The 25,805-nt window shown below is 41.6% G+C and overlaps 1 protein-coding gene across 1 annotated transcript; it reads left to right on the top strand.

Moving 5' to 3' along the window:
* The first annotated feature begins 58 nt into the window (after positions 1–58).
* Positions 59–25,572, top strand: LOC110495391 (ly6/PLAUR domain-containing protein 6). The gene is made up of 5 exons (XM_036982334.1): positions 59–233; positions 14,328–14,495; positions 20,618–20,716; positions 21,434–21,564; positions 24,497–25,572. The coding sequence occupies exons 2-5, from the start codon at positions 14,378–14,380 to the stop codon at positions 24,677–24,679; spliced, it is 531 nt and encodes a 176-aa protein (XP_036838229.1). The 5' UTR covers positions 59–233; positions 14,328–14,377; the 3' UTR covers positions 24,680–25,572.
* Positions 25,573–25,805: the final 233 nt, after the last annotated feature.

The raw sequence follows: 25,805 nt of genomic DNA, 5'->3' as shown, positions 1-25,805 counted from the left end.
ATTCCCCCTACATCTCTCTTGCACTGACGTTCCAATGGTTACGTATTATACACGCCTACAGAAACTCCCGAAACTGCAAGAGGACGACAAGAGCGGCGTTCGTTCTCACTAGTATGTCGATTCCATCGGGCTACACATCCACTTCTGAGCAGGAATGTAGTGTTTATCTAGACTAACAAGTGGAATATTCTTCAGTTGATTTACCCACGAAGTTCGGGAGGCGTTTTATTTGGGTAAGTGTTGTTTTCAGAGATTGCGGAGCAGTATTTTTTTTTAATGATTCTTCAGGTTGAACACTGTGCACAATGAAATGAGATATGAGACAGAAAAACAGCTGTGATCCACAAAAACAACTATTCTTATCGGCATATTTCTTACCCATCTGTATTTCCAACAGACAAATCAGTGCGCGTTTCAGTTGGTTAGTAGTCAAATGTGAGTTGTTTGGAAACTTCGTACGTTTTACTTGCGGTGGTCCCTGTACTATATCAAATACAATTAGCTCTCTATCTCGTTTTAAACTATTTGAAACGGAGTTTTCTCAAATTCAGCAGATTATGAATTGTGACCATACCATTATTTTAAGTGATCCCCATTCAAAGGGGATGAGATGGCACAGCTGTCAGACTGATTTAGGGAATACTTAAAGTAGTAACGTTAGCAGGTGCATGGCACAGGTTTAGGAACTGCAATGCCAGTGCAGCGCTGCCATATGTGCCTGGCCCATAAATAATCCACTGAGTGTAAATTTACTTATGGCTGCCTCAGCACAATGAAAGACAATCGACACACTGAGAAAGCAGAGAGAGCAGGAATTCTTCTCTCCAGATTTAACAGTTGGCCATATTGTTGTATGTTATTGTATTGAAGCTAAATGAGGTTTGCTAGTGCTAAAATCGGTCAGATATGTGGAAGGGCAAGGTCGGTATGGGAAGCACTCTTCCACAGCTGTGTGGTAGGCCTACATTAAACAAGTGAGGTACACTACAGTGTTAAGTGGTGTTATTATGGCTATAGGAATGACAGGGCTTCAAACTGGCTGCCCTGAGGCTTCTACCATCAGCAGGTTCACTACAACCATACTGTAGAATTACTACTGTCCAGGTGTGCAGAGAGAGTCCTCACACTGACATCACTGTACACCTATGTTCCTGCAGTCCACTGTCAGATTCTTTCTGTTGCAAACATTTTTTTAAATCCTGTTTTTGCTTTGTGGTTATGGGGTATTGTGTGCAGATGGGGGTGATGATGGGGGGGTGGAAAAAACGATTTCATCCATTTTGGAATACGGTTGTAATGTAATAACATGTGGAGAAAGTCAAGTGGTCTGAATACTTTCTGAAGGCAGTGTGTTTGGCATTTTCTCAGGAAGTCTGTCTGGCCTCTCCTAGAAAAACATCTGCATGTGTTCTCAGTTCAGCTTCAATTCCACTCCGTATTTTCCCAACTACTTAAAAAGACGCATCATGGCGTCATGCTATAACTTTAAAATAAACAGGTACTGGGAAGCATTCTAAACAAGCTGTTTGCCGGAATTCCTTTTAAACTCACTCAAGTAAAAACATGTCTATTTGTGGTCTGGCCCGGTCATCACAGAGGCAGTCTGTCTGTGTGTGAGAGTGTGGAACGGGGTGTGAGTGTGGCTGTTGTGAGTCTTGTAATTGAGATTTTTTTTAGAAGCCTCCTTTCCTTAATATGTAGAAGTCAGTGGTCTCTCCTCTCCCTCTCTTTCTCTCTCCTTCTCTCTCCTTCTCTCTCCTTCTCTCTCCTTCTCTCTCTCGCTCTCCCTTTTCACGTAAAAGCCATGCAACAGAAATTCCATTTGTACAGCACCCTAACTGGGGAGGGACAGCCTCTGGCCCCTGTAGTCCAAAACGGGCCTCTCTCTTACAAATCACTTAATTAGAGATGGAAGTAGTGGAGCCACAGGGTCAGGAAGAAGAGATGGGGGAAAAGTAGAGAATCCAAGTCTGTGACTCCAGGCAGCCAGAGGTCCAGAGGTCCAGAGCCTGCTGTGTGTCAATCCGTCCGCTGGTCCATTCATTGCTCCATATCCTCACACCACCTGTCTGCCTGTCTACACCAACCTCAGCACCCAGCACTAAGGCCTAGATTCAATCAGATCAAGCATTAACCGGTTATAGCCGACACCCGCATAGCTGATGTTTTGGTGTCGGAGGTGTCAGAGGTGTCAAATCAGTGAGCAGCTACTCTTGATCAATGTCACGAAGACACACCTGTCCCACTCACGTTACAAGTTCAGAATGAGAAAGTGTAGGCTATATCTCAAATTTAAAATCCTTAATCAATACGAGGATTTCTATCAGCCTAATCAAGATGTAGATTACATCTCACATTCTAGTGTTCAAACAAGGCTGCATGGGATTTCTCTTAATAATCCGACTCCGTGCAGCCAATGGCAATGCCCACTTGATGTATACTGCCAGGAACCACTTGTGGATCTGACAGATCTAACACAGTTCCAACTCTGACACTGCCAAAACAACCACTATGTGGATGTAGGCTAAAGCAGATCTGACAGCTCTAACACAGTTCCAACTCTGACACTGCCAAAACAACCACTATGTGGATGTAGGCTAAAGCGGATCTGATTGAATAAAGCCCTAACTCAACTTGACATCATAAAGGAATGTTCTATGTCATCATAAAGGAATGTTCTAGGTCATCATAAAACATCTTAAAGAATGTTCTAGGTCATCATAAAGGAATGTTTTAGGTCATCATAAAGCATCTTAAAGAATGTTCTAGGTCATCATAAAGGAATGTTCTATGTCATCATAAAGGAATGTTCTAGGTCATCATAAAACATCTTAAAGAATGTTCTAGGTCATCATAAAGGAATGTTTTAGGTCATCATAAAGCATCTTAAAGAATGTTCTAGGTCATCATAAAGGAATGTTCTAGGTCATCATAAAGCATGATCAAGAATGTTCTAGGTCATCATAAAGGAATGTTCTATGTCATCATAAAGGAATGTTCTAGGTCATCATAAAGCATGATCAAGAATGTTATGGGTCATCATAAAGGAATGTTCTACGTCATCATAAAGGAATGTTCTAGGTCATCATAAAGCATCATCAAGTATGTTCTAGGTCATCAAAAAGGAATGTTCTAAGTCATCATAAAGGAATGTTCTAGGTCATCATAATGGAATATTCTACATCATCATAAAGGAATGTTCTACGTCATCATAAAGGAATGTTCTAGGTCATCATAATGGAATGTTCTACATCATCATAAAGGAACGTTCTACGTCAATTTAAAGGAATGTTCTACATCATCATAAAGGAATGTTCTAGGTCAATTTAAAGGAATGTTCTACATCATCATAAAGGAATGTTCTACATCATCATAAAGGAATGTTCTACGTCATCATAAAGGAATGTTCTAGGTCATCATAAAGGAATGTTCTAGGTCATCATAAAGGAATGTTCTAGGTCATCATAAAGGAATGTTCTACGTCATCATAAAGGAATGTTCTAGGTCATCATAAAGGAATGTTCTACATCATCATAAAGGAATGTTCTAGGTCATCATAAAGCATCATAAAGGAATGTTCTAGAACATCCTAAAGGAATGTTCTACGTCATCATAAAGCATCATAAAGGAATGTTCTAGGTCAACATAAAGGAATGTTCTACATCATCATAAAGGAATGTTCTAGGTCTACATACAGGAATGTTCTACGTCATCAAAAAGGAATGTTCTAAGTCATCATAAAGGAATGTTCTAGGTCTACATACAGGAATGTTATACATCATCATAAAGGAATGTTCTAGGTCATCATAAAGGGATGTTCTAGGTCATCATAAAGGAATGTTCTAGGTCATCATAAAGGAATGTTCTAGGTCATCATAAAGGAATGTTCTAGGTCATCATAAAGGAATGTTCTAGGTCATCATAAAGGAATGTTCTACGTCATCATAAAGGAATGTTCTAGGTCATCATAAAGGAATGTTCTATGTCATCATAAAGGAATGTTCTAGGTCATCATAAAGCATCATAAAGGAATGTTCTAGAACATCCTAAAGGAATGTTCTACGTCATCATAAAGCATCATAAAGGAATGTTCTAGGTCAACATAAAGGAATGTTCTACATCATCATAAAGGAATGTTCTAGGTCTACATACAGGAATGTTATACATCATCATAAAGGAATGTTCTAGGTCATCATAATGGAATGTTCTACATCATCATAAAGGAATGTTCTAGGTCATCATAAAGGAATGTTCTAGGTCATCATAAAGGAATGTTCTAGGTCATCATAAAGGAATGTTCTAGAACATCCTAAAGGAATGTTCTACGTCATCATAAAGCATCATAAAGGAATGTTCTAGGTCATCATAAAGGAATGTTCTATATCATCATAAAGGAATGTTTTAGGTCTACATACAGGAATGTTCTACGTCATTATAAAGGAATGTTCTACGTCATCATAAAGGAATGTTCTACATCATCATAAAGGAATGTTCTAGGTCTACGTACAGGAATGTTCTACGTCATTATAAAGGAATGTTCTACGTCATCATAAAGGAATGTTCTACATCATCATAAAGGAATGTTCTAGGTCTACATACAGGAATTTTCTACATCATCATAAAGGAATGTTCTACATCATCATAAAGGAATGTTCTAGGTCTACATACAGGAATTTTCTACGTCATCATAAAGGAATGTTCTAGGTCATCATAAAGGAATGTTCTAGATCATCATAAAGGAATGTTCTAGGTCATCATAAAGGAATGTTCTACATCATCATAAAGGAATGTTCTACATCATCATAAAGGAATGTTCTAGGTCTACATACAGGAATGTTCTACGTCATTATAAAGGAATGTTCTACGCCATCATAAAGGAATTTTCTACATCATCATAAAGGAATGTTCTACATCATCATAAAGGAATGTTCTAGGTCTACATACAGGAATGTTCTACATCATCATAAAGAAATGTTCTACATCATCATAAAGGAATGTTCTAGGTCTACATACAGGAATGTTCTACGTCATCATAAAGGAATGTTCTAGGTCATCATAAAGGAATGTTTTAGGTCATCATAAAGGAATGTTCTACATCATCATAAAGGAATGTTCTACATCATCATAAAGGAATGTTCTAGGTCTACATAAAGGAATGTTCTAGGTCTACATAAAGGAATGTTCTACGCCTTCATAAAGGGCAGGATGGTACAGTAATAGAACCGACAGGATGTCCGGAGCTCTTGGAGAGTAGACCATATCTCATCGACTAGCGCCATATCACCAGCAGCCTCCCAGACAACCTCTTGACGTTCCACAGTGACACTGAAGGGCACAACGCCTCCGCAATACATTTCTCTGTGCCAGTCCTACTACTTCTCTAGCAGTCAGTCCCAGAGACCAGGCATGTAGAGGTACAGTATGGGCTTCAGTCCATTGAAACATAGAGTTCACTCTTAGAAAAAAGGGTTCCAAAAGTGTTCTTTGGCTGTCCCCATAGGATAACACTTTTTGGTTACAGGTTTCTCGTGGAACCAAAAGGGTTCTATTTGGAACCCAAAAGGGTTCTACCTGAAACTTAAAAGGGGTTCTTCAAAGGGTTCTCCTATGGGGACAGCCGAGGAACCCTTTAAGGTTCTAGATAGCTCCTTTTTTTTCACTAAATCAGTGAGTGACAGATTTACCTCAGGACTAACTATAAAATGGACAGCAGCAGGTTCTTATCCCAGGCTGCCCTCTGTATAATCACTAATTATATCTACTCCCACAATATGGCCCTGTCTATGGAGGTACCAGAGGGTTAAGAGACCTTACAGTTGACTTACAGCACCTCAAAGTGGTTCAACAATCTGTGCTCTACACACGATTCAATCTTGAATTTCAATGGAATGGATATTGATTTAAAGCTTAATTGCGACCAGTCTTTCTTTGGAATCCAAAACCGACGATTTTGTTACATGAGACATATGCTGTGTGACTTGAGGGAAATTCTTTTTGACCAGGTTTTTATCATCTTCCAGACCAGCACTACACTTAGACTAAGTTGCTCTCTCTTCAGTTGCAATAATTTAGCTGTTGTTGTCATTTAGGATTAAGTTATAATTTATCTTAATTAACCCTAGCCTCTTTTAGTAATTTGCATCATCTCTTATGAGTGCACAGATTTTCATACTGGTCCCCCATGGGAATCAAACCCACAGCCCTGGCTTTCCAAGCACCATGCTCTACCAACTGTGCTACCTGGGACTAACCAGATTCTCATACATAGAGGCCCATGTATACTGTATAATCCTCTGTTGGCTGACTATAGTGGTTCAGAAGTCTCTTAGCTTCTTACTCAGTGTTGTAGTATCCCACAGAGATAAATGACATTATAGAGAGAATCATACTCCTACACCCACATTTGGTCTGACTAGTTCTTGTGGATCTCTGAACACAACAGAAGGTATTAGCATCTCTCTCTCTGTGCCTCTGTACTGTAGTGAAGGGAAGAACCCCAGTCATTCACAGAGGATTGTTGTTCCCTGTTTGACCTGGAACATCACGTTGCCTGGTTCAGGATCACCTTTCCCACCTGGTCCTAGCACAGGAGGACAGGAGTCCTGGTTCAGGATCACCTTTCCCACCTGGCCCTAGTACAGGAGGACAGGAGTCCTGGTTCAGGATCACCTTTTCCACCTAGCCCTAGTACAGGAGGACAGGAGTCCTGGTTCAGGATCACCTTTCCCACCTGGTCCTAGTACAGGAGGACAGGAGTCCTGGTTCAGGATCACTTTTCCCACCTGGCCCTAGTACAGGAGGACAGGAGTCCTGGTTCAGGATCACCTTTCCCACCTGGTCCTAGTACAGGAGGACAGGAGTCCTGGTTCAGGATCACCTTTCCCACTTGGTCCTAGTACAGGAGGACAGGAGTCCTGGTTCAGGATCACCTTTCCCACCTGGTCCTAGTACAGGAGGACAGGAGTCCTGGATCAGATATGTTAACATTGCCAATGCAAGTGAACTAGATAATAAACAAAAGTGAAATAAACAATAACAATTTAAAGTAAACATTACAGTCTCTCTCTCTCTCTCTCATTTCCTGCCCGACCTTCCACCTGGGCAAGTGATTACTGGCCAGTGGCCAGTGGAATGCAGAGAAAGAGAGCGATGTAGAGGGAGAAATAAATAGAGAGAGATAAAATGATGAGAGAGAATGCATGTGGTTTCTATGCAAGTCTCATCTTAGAGGAAGGATTTAATTGAAGCCATTTCCTGCCATCAATCCACTGTAAATCTGCCCTTGAATCTAATCAAAATTAAATACAATATTACTTTATATGCTAAAACGCTACCGCAACAACCACTCTTTCATTTCCAAAAGAATGCATGTAGCACAGGAGGCTGTTGGCACCTTAATTGAGAAGGACGGGCTCGTGGTAATGACTGGAGCGGAATCAGTGGAATGGTATCAAATACATCAAACACATGGTTTCCATGGTTTCCACGTGTTTGATGCCGTTCCACTGACTCCGTTCCAGCCATTATTGTGAGCCGCCCTCCCCTCAGCCTCCACTGGCATGCAGGTAATAAAGTGTTGGTGACAGATCTGTTTATTGCTCCAGCTCTAGCAGAAGGGTTGAGAGGAAGGAAGGAGAGTTGAGGTTCCTGTCTCAATGTATTCTAGTTGACGTGCTTTGAAAAGAAAGACTTGAATGGAAACTACATAATGTGCTTAGAATTATGTGCATCAATCTGATATGAATAAATATATAATAAATATATAATACTTATATTTTAGTTTGGATTAGATTGTCTGCTGTGTATCTCATGAAGATTGCACGTAAATATATTTATACATAATACAACCGTCATGAAGGGCAGCAGGCAAAAATACAACCATACCGTCGTCATGAAGGGCAGCAGGCAAAAATACAACCGTACTGTCGTCATGAAGGGCAGCAGGCAAAAATACAACCGTACGGTTAGAAAAAAGGGTTCCAAAAGTGTTCTTTGGCTGTCCCCATAGGATAACACTTTTTGGTTACAGGTTTCTCGTGGAACCAAAAGGGTTCTATTTGGAACCCAAAAGGGTTCTACCTCCTAGTACAGGAGGACAGGAGTCCTGGTTCAGGATCACCTTTCCCACTTGGTCCTAGTACAGGAGGACAGGAGTCCTGGTTCAGGATCACCTTTCCCACCTGGTCCTAGTACAGGAGGACAGGAGTCCTGGATCAGATATGTTAACATTGCCAATGCAAGTGAACTAGATAATAAACAAAAGTGAAATAAACAATAACAATTTAAAGTAAACATTACAGTCTCTCTCTCTCTCTCTCATTTCCTGCCCGACCTTCCACCTGGGCAAGTGATTACTGGCCAGTGGCCAGTGGAATGCAGAGAAAGAGAGCGATGTAGAGGGAGAAATAAATAGAGAGAGATAAAATGATGAGAGAGAATGCATGTGGTTTCTATGCAAGTCTCATCTTAGAGGAAGGATTTAATTGAAGCCATTTCCTGCCATCAATCCACTGTAAATCTGCCCTTGAATCTAATCAAAATTAAATACAATATTACTTTATATGCTAAAACGCTACCGCAACAACCACTCTTTCATTTCCAAAAGAATGCATGCAGCACAGGAGGCTGTTGGCACCTTAATTGAGAAGGACGGGCTCGTGGTAATGACTGGAGCGGAATCAGTGGAATGGTATCAAATACATCAAACACATGGTTTCCATGGTTTCCACGTGTTTGATGCCGTTCCACTGACTCCGTTCCAGCCATTATTGTGAGCCGCCCTCCCCTCAGCCTCCACTGGCATGCAGGTAATAAAGTGTTGGTGACAGATCTGTTTATTGCTCCAGCTCTAGCAGAAGGGTTGAGAGGAAGGAAGGAGAGTTGAGGTTCCTGTCTCAATGTATTCTAGTTGACGTGCTTTGAAAAGAAAGACTTGAATGGAAACTACATAATGTGCTTAGAATTATGTGCATCAATCTGATATGAATAAATATATAATAAATATATAATACTTATATTTTAGTTTGGATTAGATTGTCTGCTGTGTATCTCATGAAGATTGCACGTAAATATATTTATACATAATACAACCGTCATGAAGGGCAGCAGGCAAAAATACAACCATACCGTCGTCATGAAGGGCAGCAGGCAAAAATACAACCGTACCGTCGTCATGAAGGGCAGCAGGCAAAAATACAACCGTACTGTCGTCATGAAGGGCAGCAGGCAAAAATACAACCGTACGGTCGTCATGAAGGGCAGCAGGCAAAAATACAACCGTACTGTCGTCATGAAGGGCAGCAGGCAAAAATACAACCGTACGGTCGTCATGAAGGGCAGCAGGCAAAAATACAACCGTACTGTCGTCATGAAGGGCAGCAGGCAAAAATACAACCTTACGGTCGTCATGAAGGACAGCAGGCAAAAATACAACCGTACCGTCGTCATGAAGGGCAGCAGGCAAAAATACAACCGTACCGTCGTCATGAAGGGCAGCAGGCAAAAATACAACCGTACCGTCGTCATGAAGGGCAGCAGGCAAAAATACAACCGTACCGTCGTCATGAAGGGCAGCAGGCAAAAATACAACCATACCGTCGTCATGAAGGGCAGCAGGCAAAAATACAACCGTACCGTCGTCATGAAGGGCAGCAGGCAAAAATACAACCGTACCGTCGTCATGAAGGGCAGCAGGCAAAAAATACAACCGTACCGTCGTCATGAAGGGCAGCAGGTAAAAATACAACCATACCGTCGTCATGAAGGGCAGCAGGCAAAAATACAACCGTACCGTCGTCATGAAGGACAGCAGGCAAAAATACAACCGTACCGTCGTCATGAAGGGCAGCAGGCAAAAATACAACCATACCGTCGTCATGAAGGGCAGCAGGCAAAAATACAACCGTACTGTTGTCATGAAGGGCAGCAGGCAAAAATACAACCATACCTTCGTCATGAAGGGCAGCAGGCAAAAATACAACCATACCGTCGTCATGAAGGGCAGCAGGCAAAAATACAACCGTACTGTCGTCATGAAGGGCAGCAGGCAAAAATACAACCATACCTTCGTCATGAAGGGCAGCAGGCAAAAATACAACCATACCGTCGTCATGAAGGGCAGCAGGCAAAAATACAACCGTACCATCGTCATGAAGGGCAGCAGGCAAAAATACAACCGTACCGTCGTCATGAAGGGCAGCAGGCAAAAATACAACCGTACAGTCGTCATGAAGGACAGCAGGTAAAAATACAACCATACCGTCGTCATGAAGGGCAGCAGGCAAAAATACAACCGTACGGTCGTCATGAAGGACAGCAGGCAAAAATACAACCGTACCGTCGTCATGAAGGGCAGCAGGCAAAAATACAACCGTACCGTCGTCATGAAGGGCAGCAGGCAAAAATACAACGGTACTGTCGTCATGAAGGACAGCAGGTAAAAATACAACCATACCGTCGTCATGAAAGGCAGCAGGCAAAAATACAACCGTACCGTCGTCATGAAGGACAGCAGGCAAAAATACAACCATACCGTCGTCATGAAGGGCAGCAGGCAAAAATACAACCGTACTGTCGTCATGAAGGACAGCAGGTAAAAATACAACCATACCGTCGTCATGAAGGGCAGCAGGCACAAATACAACCGTACCGTCGTCATGAAGGGCAGCAGGCAAAAATACAACCGTACGGTCGTCATGAAGGACAGCAGGCAAAAATACAACCGTACGGTCGTCATGAAGGACAGCAGGCAGAAATACAACCGTACCGTCGTCATGAAGGACAGCAGGCAGAAATACAACCGTACCGTCGTCATGAAGGGCAGCAGGCAAAAATACAACCGTACTGTCGTCATGAAGGGCAGCAGGCAAAAATACAACCGTACCGTCGTCATGATGGACAGCAGGCAAAAATACAACCGTACCGTCGTCATGAAGGACAGCAGGCAAAAATACAACCGTACCGTCGTCATGATGGACAGCAGGCAAAAATACAACCGTACCGTCGTCATGAAGGGCAGCAGGCAAAAATACAACCGTACTGTCGTCATGAAGGACAGCAGGTAAAAATACAACCATACCGTCGTCATGAAGGGCAGCAGGCAAAAATACAACCGTACCGTCGTCATGAAGGGCAGCAGGCAAAAATACAACCGTACTGTCGTCATGAAGGACAGCAGGTAAAAATACAACCATACCGTCGTCATGAAGGGCAGCAGGCAAAAATACAACCGTACCGTCGTCATGAAGGACAGCAGGCAAAAATACAACCGTACCGTCGTCATGAAGGGCAGCAGGCAAAAATACAACCGTACCGTCGTCATGAAGGGCAGCAGGCAAAAATACAACCGTACTGTCGTCATGAAGGGCAGCAGGCAAAAATACAACCATACCTTCGTCATGAAGGGCAGCAGGCAAAAATACAACCATACCGTCGTCATGAAGGGCAGCAGGCAAAAATACAACCGTACTGTCGTCATGAAGGGCAGCAGGCAAAAATACAACCATACCTTCGTCATGAAGGGCAGCAGGCAAAAATACAACCATACCGTCGTCATGAAGGGCAGCAGGCAAAAATACAACCGTACCGTCGTCATGAAGGACAGCAGGCAAAAATACAACCGTACCGTCGTCATGAAGGGCAGCAGGCAAAAATACAACCGTACCGTCGTCATGAAGGGCAGCAGGCAAAAATACAACCGTACTGTCGTCATGAAGGACAGCAGGTAAAAATACAACCATACCGTCGTCATGAAGGGCAGCAGGCAAAAATACAACCATACCGTCGTCATGAAGGGCAGCAGGCAAAAATACAACCATACCTTCGTCATGAAGGGCAGCAGGCAAAAATACAACCATACCGTCGTCATGAAGGGCAGCAGGCAAAAATACAACCGTACCGTCGTCATGAAGGACAGCAGGCAAAAATACAACCGTACCGTCGTCATGAAGGGCAGCAGGCAAAAATACAACCATACCGTCGTCATGAAGGGCAGCAGGCAAAAATACAACCTTACGGTCGTCATGAAGGGCAGCAGGCAAAAATACAACCGTACCGTCGTCATGAAGGGCAGCAGGCAAAAATACAACCATACCGTCGTCATGAAGGGCAGCAGGCAAAAATACAACCATACCGTCGTCATGAAGGGCAGCAGGCAAAAATACAACCGTACCGTCGTCATGAAGGACAGCAGGCAGAAATACAACCGTACCGTCGTCATGAAGGGCAGCAGGCAAAAATACAACCGTACCGTCGTCATGAAGGGCAGCAGGCAAAAATACAACCTTACGGTCGTCATGAAGGGCAGCAGGCAAAAATACAACCGTACCGTCGTCATGAAGGGCAGCAGGCAGAAATACAACCGTACCGTCGTCATGAAGGACAGCAGGTAAAAATACAACCGTACCGTCGTCATGAAGGACAGCAGGCAAAAATACAACCGTACCGTCGTCATGAAGGACAGCAGGCAGAAATACAACCGTACCGTCGTCATGAAGGGCAGCAGGCAGAAATACAACCGTACCGTCGTCATGAAGGACAGCAGGCAGAAATACAACCGTACCGTCGTCATGAAGGGCAGCAGGCAGAAATACAACCGTACCGTCGTCATGAAGGACAGCAGGTAAAAATACAACCGTACCGTCGTCATGAAGGGCAGCAGGCAGAAATACAACCGTACCGTCGTCATGAAGGACAGCAGGCAGAAATACAACCGTACCGTCGTCATGAAGGGCAGCAGGCAAAAATACAACCATACCGTCGTCATGAAGGACAGCAGGCAGAAATACAACCGTACCGTCGTCATGAAGGACAGCAGGCAGAAATACAACCGTACCGTCGTCATGAAGGGCAGCAGGCAAAAATACAATCTTATAAATCTGACTTCATGTTCAAGCCAAGGCTGGCTAGACCTGGTCATCCTCTAGCTTTTTGCTAATGTGCTTTATTCAAGCTACTTTATTGAATAATGATGCACACCAAGGCTTCTTATTAGAGATTGGAGAGTTTGTTTGAAGTTCAATCCATGAATATTGATTATCTTTCTGATATGGGATAAGACTACTTAGCATAGTAAATTGTGTGAATAAATTAATTATACAAAAAAAAAATGGCTCACATTACCAGGCGTTAAATGGAGGTAAAGGAGGGCTTTGTAATAGTGCAAAAAAAGTTTCAGTTTTCGGCAGAAAGTGGATTAATAAAGTCCATCAATATCTTATCTCTGCAAGGTGTAAAATTCCAACCGTATCAGTATTGCTCCCTCTACCTGGGATTGAGTAATTGAACCCCTGCCATTGGCCCATACATTGTAGAACCAAGTTGAGTCTGTGCATCCAGAGTCATGGAGAAGGAGAGGAGGCTCATTATCTGTCCCTGGTCTGAACCCATAGAGAGTTCAGCATCGGGGGCTTTGTCATGGGTACTGGTCCCATTTACCAGGCTCACTGGTATGGAAGTAAATATGGTCTTTAGTGGGGCAGACACCAGTCTCCCTCCAGGCAGACCCACCATTGTCCTCTCTGGCCTGGGCTGGTAGTCAGGCTGTATATCATAGGAAAACAAAATGGACATTCCATCTCTAATCTAGTTGGTCTTCTTTTTGTCCAGCTCCTCTCATTGTCTTACAGAGTCAGGGATTAACAACATGAACATCCGATAATCTGACTGGTTATTTAGCTGTAGAGCTTTGGCTTACTTAACATGACTTCCCCATGACTGAGCCATCCTCTCTGGGTCGCTGTGTGACCGGTGGGGGCCAGGAGCCTGACCTAGAGCTGGAGCTCTCTTACTGCCATAACCATTTGTTCAGTTACAATGTGTTTTCAATGGGAGGGGAAGAGGGATAGTTAGTAGTTGTAGACTATAATAGATGATTTAGTAACAGATTATTAATACAGCCTTAATAACATTTAATAGATATAGACTATAATAGATGATTTAGTAACAGATTAGTAATACAGATTTAATAACATGTTATATATATAATATGTCGGTCCTCAAAGCAATCCTTTACCTCGTTCAAGCAACCTGAGAAAAGCCTTCATCAATCCACTCACTGTATGTAGACTGTGATCCTAGCTTCATGGGATTCACTATAGGGTTAGTTACTGGATGCCATCTGAGTCGGGGTCTGGATGACATTTAGCTAATGAAGCAAAGCACAACGCACACAACAGCATGAGTGAGATACAGACAACTGATCACCTACTCCGGATGTACTGATCGATCTCTCTCAATCCATCTCTTTCTTTCTCTCTGTCGCTGTCTCTCTCCAACTCTGAGGATGTTTACCTTCAATATTTTATTCACTGATTGATTTCCCTCAACAGTGTCTTGGACGTTGACCAATCAGACAGCTGCATGTGGAAGGTCTCAGCCAATGATGGAGGCCTGGCCAGCAGCCTGGGTCCTACTTTTAACGCTAATCGCTGATTGGCTGGAAGCGGCTCAATCGCGGGACTTCACTGTGAAGGACATCATCCTCCTCCATCCATCAAGTATGAATACACACGCATTGGAAATGTATTTCTGTATCAAACTGTGGTAGATGGAGTTGCACCTTTCTTTTCTTCTGGTTGAGTCTGCTGGCAATGTCTCCGTGACCTTTGAAATTAGTCATCAATACTGAGATGTGACCATTATAACAGCCAAGAGAAAGGGCATCCATCCATGACCCTCTGATCCAGAGTTATTATGGGGGGGGGGGCACACAGGGGCACGTTCCCCCTCAGATTTGTCCTGTAAATGTTTGTTTTTAAAAAATATATATATTATTGTAATTTTATATTATGATGATTTATTTTTTCGTTCTTCTTTTATGAATTTGTCTTTAGCTCGCCCAGATAGGTTCCCAATCTCCAAACCTTATAACTAGACGCCAAGAAGCCATTTCAGGCTATCAATCAAATTAGAGTCGCTGTTTATAAAACAAGCCGTAGAAAGTTGGTTTCAATTTCAGTTTAATCCCCCAGAAAAGACAGAACAAATATGACAACAAATATTAAGGTTAAACTCAAAATATTGTAATTGATAAAAAACGATTTTTAAAAAAAATAAATAAACCCCCCCCCCCCCCCCCCCCCAAAAAATGGTATAATCTTTGTAAATGATGTCATAAATAGGACTGGTGGAGTTACGTCACACACGCAGCTAACAAAAACATACGGACATGTCTGCTCTACTCAAAATTACAACCAATTAATTGCAGCATAACCGCAAAAACGGAAGAGGCAAGTGGACGGGGGAGAAAGTAAGGAAAGTTCTCTCAGCCCTGCATTAAAGAACAACATTGGTCGAAGACAATTGTGATAAATTAAAAAAGTATAGCAGTTTTATTTCAGGACCAAAAATGGACAGCTGCTCCATATAGATTACAAAATCGTTGGGGAGAGATTTCAATGTACCTATACCATGGCACATGGTTTATAAACTGATACACAAAACAACGCTGGATTCAAAACTTAGATTGCGATACAAAATTCTTGCAACCAATACCATTTTATCTATATGTGGGATACAACCATCCCAGCTCTGCAGATTTTTTGCGAATAGACAAAATCATTAGCTCATTTGTTTTGGTACTGTCAATATGTAGCTTGTTTTTGGTCGCAGGTTCAGGAATGGCTGAAGAATTGCAACATTTGGAGCTAACTCTGCAAATAGCACTGCTGGGTGATTTTAAAAGTCATAGTCAATCGATAAATAATATTTAAATCAAACCTTTATTTAATTAGGCAAGTCAGTTAAGAACAAATTCTTATTTACAATGGCGGCCTACCCCGGCCAAACCTGGACAACGCTGGGCCCTATGGGGGTCCCAATCACGGTCAGATGTGACACATCCTGAATTTGAACCAAGGTCTGTAGTGACACCTCTTGCACTGAGATGCAGTGCCTTAGATCGCTGCGCCACTCGGAAGCCCTATATAATAAAACTCTTAGCGAAAAACTTTATCTTCAACTTACAATCTGTATAAACTATGAGAATACAAAGGTTCAGAACTTTTGTGAAACATCACAGCACAGTTGAACAATATATAAGCAAATAGAAATCCAAACAGAGATAGATGGGAGGGGTTGAGTGGAGCTTAATGGAGGGACTGAAGGGTGGGATTGTAGAAAAAAAAGCTGTTTCAGGTGTTTGAAAAAGGCAAAATTCTTGAAGGGCTTGGCCCTTTGCCGAACACCCCCCCCCCCTCCCAGCCATCCTCACATACTTTGTGCCCCCTCAGATCTTTGAGGTGCATGCCGCCCCTGCTCTGATCCCCAGACAAAGGTGACATGGCCACAGTTGGTAATGGTCACAGTCAGGCCTCTCTCCACCCTGCCTTCATCTTTGAAGGTACTTTCCATATCTAGATGAAGAGATTATAATAAAACAATATTTATCCACAATGCCAGTGTAGAGACATCTTCCTCATCCACTCAGAATATGTACCACTGTGTGACACAGTCTCTGGCTTACTACATCTGCGGTGTTGGGTATCAGTGAGATGTGTGCGAGTTTCCAGACGTGACTTCCTGTTTCCCATCCCTTTCTCTCTGTGAAACTGAGACGCATTCTGTCCCTCAGCCTTCAGTTCCTCAGACTACAGTTCCTCAGACTACAGTTCTTCAGACTACAGTTCCTCAGACTACAGTACAGTATACTGGTCCACAGTGAGAACTGGGCTCACCGCCGCATGAGAAGTATGGAAACGCACAGTAGCTCTAAGAGGCAGGCACGTACGAGGTCAGACCCTTAATGGTTCCCCTTCCCCTCCATCTCCCTGCAGTCAAACACTGAAATCTCATCTAATGTATTTTACCTCAGCTCTCTTGGCACAATCTGCCTTCAACATCTGATAAGCCAAGAGCTCCTATATCAGGTTTATGGTTGTTTGTTTCATAGGGATATCTGAGCTGAATTCCCCAATAAATGCGTGTCTGTTTGGACCCACGCCCCGGCATGTACAGGGGGATAGGATGACCTTGACCAGCCCTGGGGGCTTGGGGTATGGAGGGTGGATTAGAGGGAGTATGTGTTAGTGTGTGTGTGTGTGTGTGTGTGTGTGTGTGTGTGTGTGTGTGTGTGTGTGTGTGTGTGTGTGTGTGTGTGTGTGTGTGTGTGTGTGTGAGAGACTGGCAGGCAGGCAGACTTTTGTTCGCTGAGTGACGTTTGGATGACCCTAAGACCTGTAGCTGTCTTAGGATGTGTCCTAAATGGTACGTCATTCCCTTTATAGTGCACTACTACCCCATGGGCCTTGATCAAAATTAGTGCACTATACAGGGAATAGGGTGCCATTTGGGATGCACTATATCCAATGGGAGGCCTGATTCCCAGTGTTCTTAGTATTAACATAATGGTTGCCAATTGAACAAACCAGACAAGCCTACTGTTTGATCACGGCAGATGGTCTCCATGCAAAGTTTAGTGACCATTCTATTCTAGAATCTAGACGGTTGAACTGACGGTTCATTAATTCAATTCAAACTGTATCGTCCTCTCATAATATAACACTTAACAAAGACACACAGAGTGAGTGTAGTTAAATGTCCTGTATGTACTGTAGTTAAATGTCCTGTATGTACTGTAGTTAAATGTCCTCTATGTACTGTAGTTAAATGTCCTCTATGTACTGTAGTTAAATGTCCTGTAAGTACTGTAGTTAAATGTCCTGTATGTCCTGTAGTTAAATGTCCTCTATGGACTGTAGTTAAATGTCCTGTATGTACTGTAGTTAAATGTCCTGTATGTCCTGTATGTACTGTAGTTAAATGTCCTCTATGTCCTGTATGTACTGTAGTTAAATGTCCTGTATGTACTGTAGTTAAATGTCCTGTATGTACTGTAGTTAAATGTCCTCTATGTACTGTAGTTAAATGTCCTGTATGTACTGTAGTTAAATGTCCTGTATGTCCTGTAGTTAAATGTCCTCTATGTACTGTAGTTAAATGTCCTGTATGTACTGTAGTTAAATGTCCTGTATGTACTGTAGTTAAATGTCCTGTATGTACTGTATGTACTGTAGTTAAATGTCCTCTATGTACTGTAGTTAAATGTCCTGTATGTACTGTAGTTAAATGTCCTGTATGTCCTGTAGTTAAATGTCCTGTATGTACTGTAGTTAAATGTCCTGTATGTACTGTAGTTAAATGTCCTGTATGTACTGTAGTTAAATGTCCTCTATGTACTGTAGTTAAATGTCCTGTATGTCCTGTATGTCCTGTAGTTAAATGTCCTCTATGTCCTGTATGTCCTGTATGTCCTGTAGTTAAATGTCCTCTATGTCCTGTATGTCCTGTATGTACTGTAGTTAAATGTCCTCTATGTCCTGTATGTCCTGTATGTCCTGTAGTTAAATGTCCTCTATGTCCTGTATGTCCTGTATGTACTGTAGTTAAATGTCCTGTATGTCCTGTATGTACTGTAGTTAAATGTCCTGTATGTACTGTAGTTAAATGTCCTGTATGTCCTGTATGTACTGTAGTTAAATGTCCTGTATGTACTGTATGTACTGTAGTTAAATGTCCTGTATGTCCTGTATGTACTGTAGTTAAATGTCCTCTATGTCCTGTATGTACTGTAGTTAAATGTCCTGTATGTACTGTAGTTAAATGTCCTGTATGTACTGTAGTTAAATGTCATGTATGTCCTGTAGTTAAATGTCCTGTATGTACTGTATGTACTGTAGTTAAATGTCCTGTATGTACTGTATGTACTGTAGTTAAATGTCCTGTATGTACTGTATGTACTGTAGTTAAATGTCCTGTATGTCCTGTAGTTAAATGTCCTGTATGTCCTGTAGTTAAATGTCCTGTATGTACTGTATGTCCTGTAGTTAAATGTCCTGTATGTACTGTATGTACTGTAGTTAAATGTCCTGTATGTCCTGTAGTTAAATGTCCTGTATGTACTGTATGTCCTGTAGTTAAATGTCCTGTATGTCCTGTAGTTAAATGTCCTGTATGTACTGTATGTACTGTAGTTAAATGTCCTGTATGTCCTGTATGTACTGTAGTTAAATGTCCTGTATGTCCTGTAGTTAAATGTCCTGTATGTACTGTAGTTAAATGTCCTGTATGAACTGTAATTAAATGTCCTGTATGTCCTGTATGTACTGTAGTTAAATGTCCTGTATGTACTGTAATTAAATGTCCTGTATGTACTGTAGTTAAATGTCCTGTATGTACTGTAGTTAAATGTCCTGTATGTCCTGTAGTTAAATGTCCTGTATGTACTGTAGTTAAATGTCCTGTATGTACTGTAGTTAAATGTCCTGTATGTACTGTAGTTAAATGTCCTGTATGTCCTGTAGTTAAATGTCCTCTATGTACTGTAGTTAAATGTCCTGTATGTACTGTAGTTAAATGTCCTGTATGTACTGTAGTTAAATGTCCTGTATGTACTGTATGTACTGTAGTTAAATGTCCTCTATGTACTGTAGTTAAATGTCCTGTATGTACTGTAGTTAAATGTCCTGTATGTACTGTAGTTAAATATCCTGTATGTACTGTATGTACTGTAGTTAAATGTCCTGTGTGTCCTGTAGTTAAATGTCCTGTATGTACTGTAATTAAATGTCCTGTATGTCCTGTAGTTAAATGTCCTGTATGTCCTGTAGTTAAATGTCCTGTATGTACTGTAGTTAAATGTATGTTTTTAAAGGAAAGTTGCTCTCTGTTTGTAGCAGCAACATCAATCCTTTGTTTGCTGTTATAGCTCTGAGGACTACATATCGCTGTAGCTCTGAGGACTACACATCGCTGTAGCTCTGAGGACTACACATCGCTGTAGCTCTGAGGACTACATATCGCTGTAGCTCTGAGGACTACATATCGCTGTAGCTCTGAGGACTACACATCACTGTAGCTCTGAGGACTACACATCGCTGTAGCTCTGAGGACTACATATCACTGTAGCTCTGAGGACTACACATCGCTGTAGCTCTAAGGACTACACATCGCTGTAGCTCTGAGGACTACATATTGCTGTAGCTCTGAGGACTACATATCGCTGTAGCTCTGAGGACTACATATCGCTGTAGCTCTGAGGACTACATATTGCTGTAGCTCTGAGGACTACACATCGCTGTAGCTCTGAGGACTACATATCACTGTAGCTCTGAGGACCACATCGCTGTAGCTCTGAGGACTACATATCGCCGTAGCTCTGAGGACTACATATCGCCGTAGCTCTGAGGACTACACATCGCTGTAGCGCTGAGGACTACACATCGCTGTAGCGCTGAGGACTACACATCGCTGTAGCTCTGAGGACTACACATCGCTGTAGCTCTGAGGACTACACATCGCTGTAGCTCTGAGGACTACACATCACTGTAGCTCTGAGGACTACAACAACTCACAATTAGGAGTCAAATGTACAATTTGCATTTCTTCTATAGCTCATTGAGTAATGACAATGTATTGATTCAGGGAAGTGTTTTTTCATTTTGGGAGATGTTATTAAATCTACCAAAAATATGTTATTAAATCTACCAAAAATATGTTATTAAATCTACCAAAAATATGTTATTAAATCTACCAAAAATATGTTATTAAATCTACCAAAAATATGTTATTAAATCTAGATGGCGAATAATAGACTTGTGCTCGTCTCCTCTTGTCTCCACAGCCACACCTCATCCTGGAGGGTTCAAGTGTTTCACATGTAAAGATGCACCAGACAACTACGAATGCAATCGCTGGGCTCCGGACGTATACTGCCCACGAGGTAATTACAGGAAGCTATTTCTGGTATTTACAGCCTGCTCTGTATCTATCATCAAACCCTGTTTTTCAGACCCTCTCGACTCCGTCCAGAGCAGAAATATAAATGACAGGAAAATACCAGGCTGTAAAATGAAGGGTTATCAATGTTGTCTTTGCTGGTTTCTGTATCTTAAACATGGTGTATTTCACTTAAGCTGGACATGTTTAGATAAGAAATTGAATTGGCAGGTTGTATATTTCCACAGGCTCTCTTCTTTTATATAGATACATGGTTGTCTACTAAATGTCTGAAATCATTGTGAACTTATTTGTTGCCTTAAAGATTTGATCTTAAAAGCACATTCTTTGAGTTATTAACAAATGATAAATAGTAGTTTATCACATGAGGATGTGAGGATTGTTTTAAATCACTGGAATCCATCTGAACCTCAGGCTCTTTCAGTGTTACCGTCCACTTCAGTAAGAAGTAGATTGTTGACACATGATATTCATGGGAATTAATGACATTGCTGTTGAAAAGTAAGCTACATTTGCATTTACATTAACTGACACAATAAATGTGAAAGTGATGTGTTCTTATCATCGTTCAACTTATTGCTCATTGGTCCGTTATTTCTCAGGATTCCATAGTGTCTGAACGTTAGATCACATGTATCCATCTCTCAGCTGTAAATATTGCAGATTGCACCTTTAACGACAGTGTCTGTGTGTCTGACAGAGACCAGGTACTGCTACACCCTCCATGTGTTGGACGTCCAAGGGAACACTGTGTCTGTGACCAAACGCTGCGTGGCCCCGGCCCACTGTCTGTCTACAGGCTGCACCCAGGACAACCATGAAGGATACAAGGTCATTCAAGAAGCCTCTTTCCTTTGCATAGCATTACATTTGTGACACGGCTGCTGAAGCAACTCCTAAATGTACAAGTGCATTTCATTTACCAGGTGAGGGACTAACCAGGGGCAGTTATCAACGGGAACACACATACAGCATGTATGGAAAGAAAGATGATGTTTGAACTTTTATTAGTAATATTTGCAGTTCAGAATGTGGCTCTCTGCTCTGTGGTGTCTGGTGGGATCTACCACACTGTCATGGTAATCCCCAGGCCCTGGTTTAGAATGATCTCACTTGGATAAGAATCGGTTCCCTTCTCAGCAGTTGTTATTTGAATGTCTTTCTGGAAATTCCTCTGTGTTCGGTCTGTAGTCTGTCTGTAGTTTGTATGTGTTCTGTCTGTAGTTGGTATGTGTTCTGTCTGTAGTTTGACTGTGTTCTGTCTGTAGTTTGACTTTGTTCTGTCTGTAGTTTGTATGTGTTCTGTCTGTAGTTTGACTGTGTTCTGTCTGTAGTTTGTATGTGTTCTGTCTGTAGTTTGTATGTGTTCTGTCTGTAGTTTGACTGTGTTCTGTCTGTAGTTTGACTGTGTTCTGTCTGTAATTTGTATGTGTTCTGTCTGTAGTTTGTATGTGTTCTGTCTGTAGTTTGTATGTGTTCTGTCTGTAGTTTGTATGTGTTCTGTCTGTAGTTTGACTGTGTTCTGTCTGTAGTTTGACTGTGTTCTGTCTGTAGTTTGACTGTGTTCTGTCTGTAGTTTGTATGTGTTCTGTCTGTAGTTTGTATGTGTTCTGTCTGTAGTTTGTATGTGTTCTGTCTGTAGTTTGACTGTGTTCTGTCTGTAGTTTGTATGTGTTCTGTCTGTAGTTTGACTGTTCTGTCTGTAGTTTGTATGTGTTCTGTCTGTAGTTTGACTGTGTTCTGTCTGTAGTTTGACTGTGTTCTGTCTGTAGTTTGTATGTGTTCTGTCTGTAGTTTGACTGTTCTGTCTGTAGTTTGACTGTGTTCTGTCTGTAGTTTGTATGTGTTCTGTCTGTAGTTTGACTGTTCTGTCTGTAGTTTGACTGTGTTCTGTCTGTAGTTTGTATGTGTTCTGTCTGTAGTTTGACTGTGTTCTGTCTGTAGTTTGACTGTGTTCTGTCTGTAGTTTGTATGTGTTCTGTCTGTAGTTTGAATGTGTTCTGTCTGTAGTTTGTATGTGTTCTGTCTGTAGTTTGACTGTGTTCTGTCTGTAGTTTGTATGTGTTCTGTCTGTAGTTTGACTGTGTTCTGTCTGTAGTTGGTATGTGTTCTGTCTGTAGTTTGACTGTGTTCTGTCTGTAGTTTGTATGTGTTCTGTCTGTAGTTTGACTGTGTTCTGTCTGTAGTTTGTATGTGTTCTGTCTGTAGTTTGTATGTGTTCTGTCTGTAGTTTGACTGTGTTCTGTCTGTAGTTTGTATGTGTTCTGTCTGTAGTTTGTATGTGTTCTGTCTGTAGTTTGTATGTGTTCTGTCTGTAGTTTGACTGTGTTCTGTCTGTAGTTTGTATGTGTTCTGTCTGTAGTTTGTATGTGTTCTGTCTGTAGTTTGACTGTGTTCTGTCTGTAGTTTGACTGTGTTCTGTCTGTAGTTTGTATGTGTTCTGTCTGTAGTTTGACTGTGTTCTGTCTGTAGTTTGACTGTGTTCTGTCTGTAGTTTGACTGTGTTCTGTCTGTAGTTTGACTGTGTTCTGTCTGTAGTTTGACTGTGTTCTGTCTGTAGTTTGTATGTGTTCTGTCTGTAGTTTGTATGTGTTCTGTCTGTAGTTTGTATGTGTTCTGTCTGTAGTTTGACTGTGTTCTGTCTGTAGTTTGTATGTGTTCTGTCTGTAGTTTGTATGTGTTCTGTCTGTAGTTTGTATGTGTTCTGTCTGTAGTTTGACTGTGTTCTGTCTGTAGTTTGACTGTGTTCTGTCTGTAGTTTGTATGTGTTCTGTCTGTAGTTTGACTGTGTTCTGTCTGTAGTTTGTATGTGTTCTGTCTGTAGTTTGACTGTGTTCTGTCTGTAGTTTGTATGTGTTCTGTCTGTAGTTTGACTGTGTTCTGTCTGTAGTTGGTATGTGTTCTGTCTGTAGTTTGACTGTGTTCTGTCTGTAGTTTGTATGTGTTCTGTCTGTAGTTTGACTGTGTTCTGTCTGTAGTTTGTATGTGTTCTGTCTGTAGTTTGTATGTGTTCTGTCTGTAGTTTGTATGTGTTCTGTCTGTAGTTTGACTGTGTTCTGTCTGTAGTTTGTATGTGTTCTGTCTGTAGTTTGTATGTGTTCTGTCTGTAGTTTGTATGTGTTCTGTCTGTAGTTTGACTGTGTTCTGTCTGTAGTTTGACTGTGTTCTGTCTGTAGTTTGTATGTGTTCTGTCTGTAGTTTGACTGTGTTCTGTCTGTAGTTTGACTGTGTTCTGTCTGTAGTTTGACTGTGTTCTGTCTGTAGTTTGTATGTGTTCTGTCTGTAGTTTGTATGTGTTCTGTCTGTAGTTTGTATGTGTTCTGTCTGTAGTTTGACTGTGTTCTGTCTGTAGTTTGTATGTGTTCTGTCTGTAGTTTGACTGTGTTCTGTCTGTAGTTTGTATGTGTTCTGTCTGTAGTTTGACTGTGTTCTGTCTGTAGTTTGACTGTGTTCTGTCTGTAGTTTGTATGTGTTCTGTCTGTAGTTTGACTGTGTTCTGTCTGTAGTTTGTATGTGTTCTGTCTGTAGTTTGTATGTGTTCTGTCTGTAGTTTGACTGTGTTCTGTCTGTAGTTTGACTGTGTTCTGTCTGTAGTTTGACTGTGTTCTGTCTGTAGTTTGTATGTGTTCTGTCTGTAGTTTGACTGTGTTCTGTCTGTATATTTAGATTTTTGCTGGAAGCACCATTTCATCTATTCAAATTGTGTGTGTGTGTTAACGTACTAGGGGAATAAAGGTGATTCTATCTCTACTCCTGATTCCAGGTCTGCACTGCTTGCTGTGAAGGAAACATCTGTAACATGCAGTTGCCAAGAAACAAGACAGACGCCATCTTTTCCACCACCTCTCTCCTCCACAGCAGTAACGGTCTACTCACACACTACTGGCTGCTCACTGGCTGTCTGAGCTCTACCGTCATCAGTGTCATGCTATCCAACAGTCTATGACATCTAACACTCCTGCCGTCATCAGCGTCATGCTATCCAACAGTCTATGACATCTAACACTCCTACCGTCATCAGCGTCATGCTATCCAACAGTCTATGACATCTAACACTCCTACCGTCATCAGCGTCATGCTATCCAACAGTCTATGACATCTAACACTCCTACCGTCATCAGCGTCATGCTATCCAACAGTCTATGACATCTAACACTCCTTCTGCATGGTAGAGGAAGTAGATGTAAAGTTTGATCACCAGATATTTGGTGTTATAATTTTAAGAAGTTGCTTTTCTGTTGTTTAATTTATTTAATTTTTCCTATTTTATAACCGAGACAGTATTGACGGAATCTTCTAGATTTTGTCTCATCGTAAGAAGTTCTCCTGTTATATTTACTGGATTCTATGTGCGGTATGTGATATATGTACATAGTATTTATTTTGTATAATAATTGTTAAATACCTGTAGTTAACATTGGATTCAGGTAGAATGAAAAGTGAACTAGGTTGCAGTGTGGTGTTTTTGTTCCTGGAGTCGTGTGATTGGTTGGTTTAGGCTGTGTGCCCACCATACCCATGAGACTGATGACTGATCATTTCCTCTCAACCCATTGGCTATCTGGCGCTGGAAGATATGACGTCAACCATAACACTACAACGTTGTAATGTTTCTGTATTTCTCACAGTTCTGTCCAATAGAAAGGTTGCCACTTATTGATTAGCATGTCGTCTTGAGGATGATGGTCTAAACATCCTGTACAGATCCCATATACCAGGTTTGGTAAACATTGTGTTCACCATTAAATGTATCATACCAGGTTTGGTGCACATTGTGTTCACCATTAAATGTATTGTTTGCCTGAACATGTTTCTACAGTATAAACAGTATCCACATAACCAGATAGTGTAGTTTGTGGAATGCAAGATATTTTAGATCCCGCATGAGGCGTGTGGAGTCAGACTGAGGTAAGGTTTCACAGTGAAGGTAACATCAGGCAGAAATACAACGAAAGGTTTGGAGCTTAGAGGGGCAGAAAAAAAGGAACATTCTAACAGCCCTCTCTTTTTCTCACCTCTCTGCTTTCCTCTCCAGGAAGTAAAAAGGTAAGGTCTTTCTCAGAGCCTCGGCG

The sequence above is a fragment of the Oncorhynchus mykiss genome, chromosome 7 (assembly GCF_013265735.2).
Source record: "Oncorhynchus mykiss isolate Arlee chromosome 7, USDA_OmykA_1.1, whole genome shotgun sequence".
Lineage (NCBI taxonomy): Eukaryota > Metazoa > Chordata > Actinopteri > Salmoniformes > Salmonidae > Oncorhynchus > Oncorhynchus mykiss.
Note: the sequence above shows the minus strand (reverse complement) of the source record. Positions and strands in the feature narration are given on the sequence as shown.

Coding starts and splice junctions, on each gene's coding strand:
- LOC110495391 (XM_036982334.1), top strand. CDS start 14,378: ATGATGGAGGCCTGGCCAGCAGCCTGGGTCCTACTTTTAACGCTAATC. Junction 14,496..20,617: donor CATCCTCCTCCATCCATCAA/GTATGAATACAC, acceptor TTGTCTCCACAG/CCACACCTCATCCTGGAGGG. Junction 20,717..21,433: donor GGACGTATACTGCCCACGAG/GTAATTACAGGA, acceptor TGTGTCTGACAG/AGACCAGGTACTGCTACACC.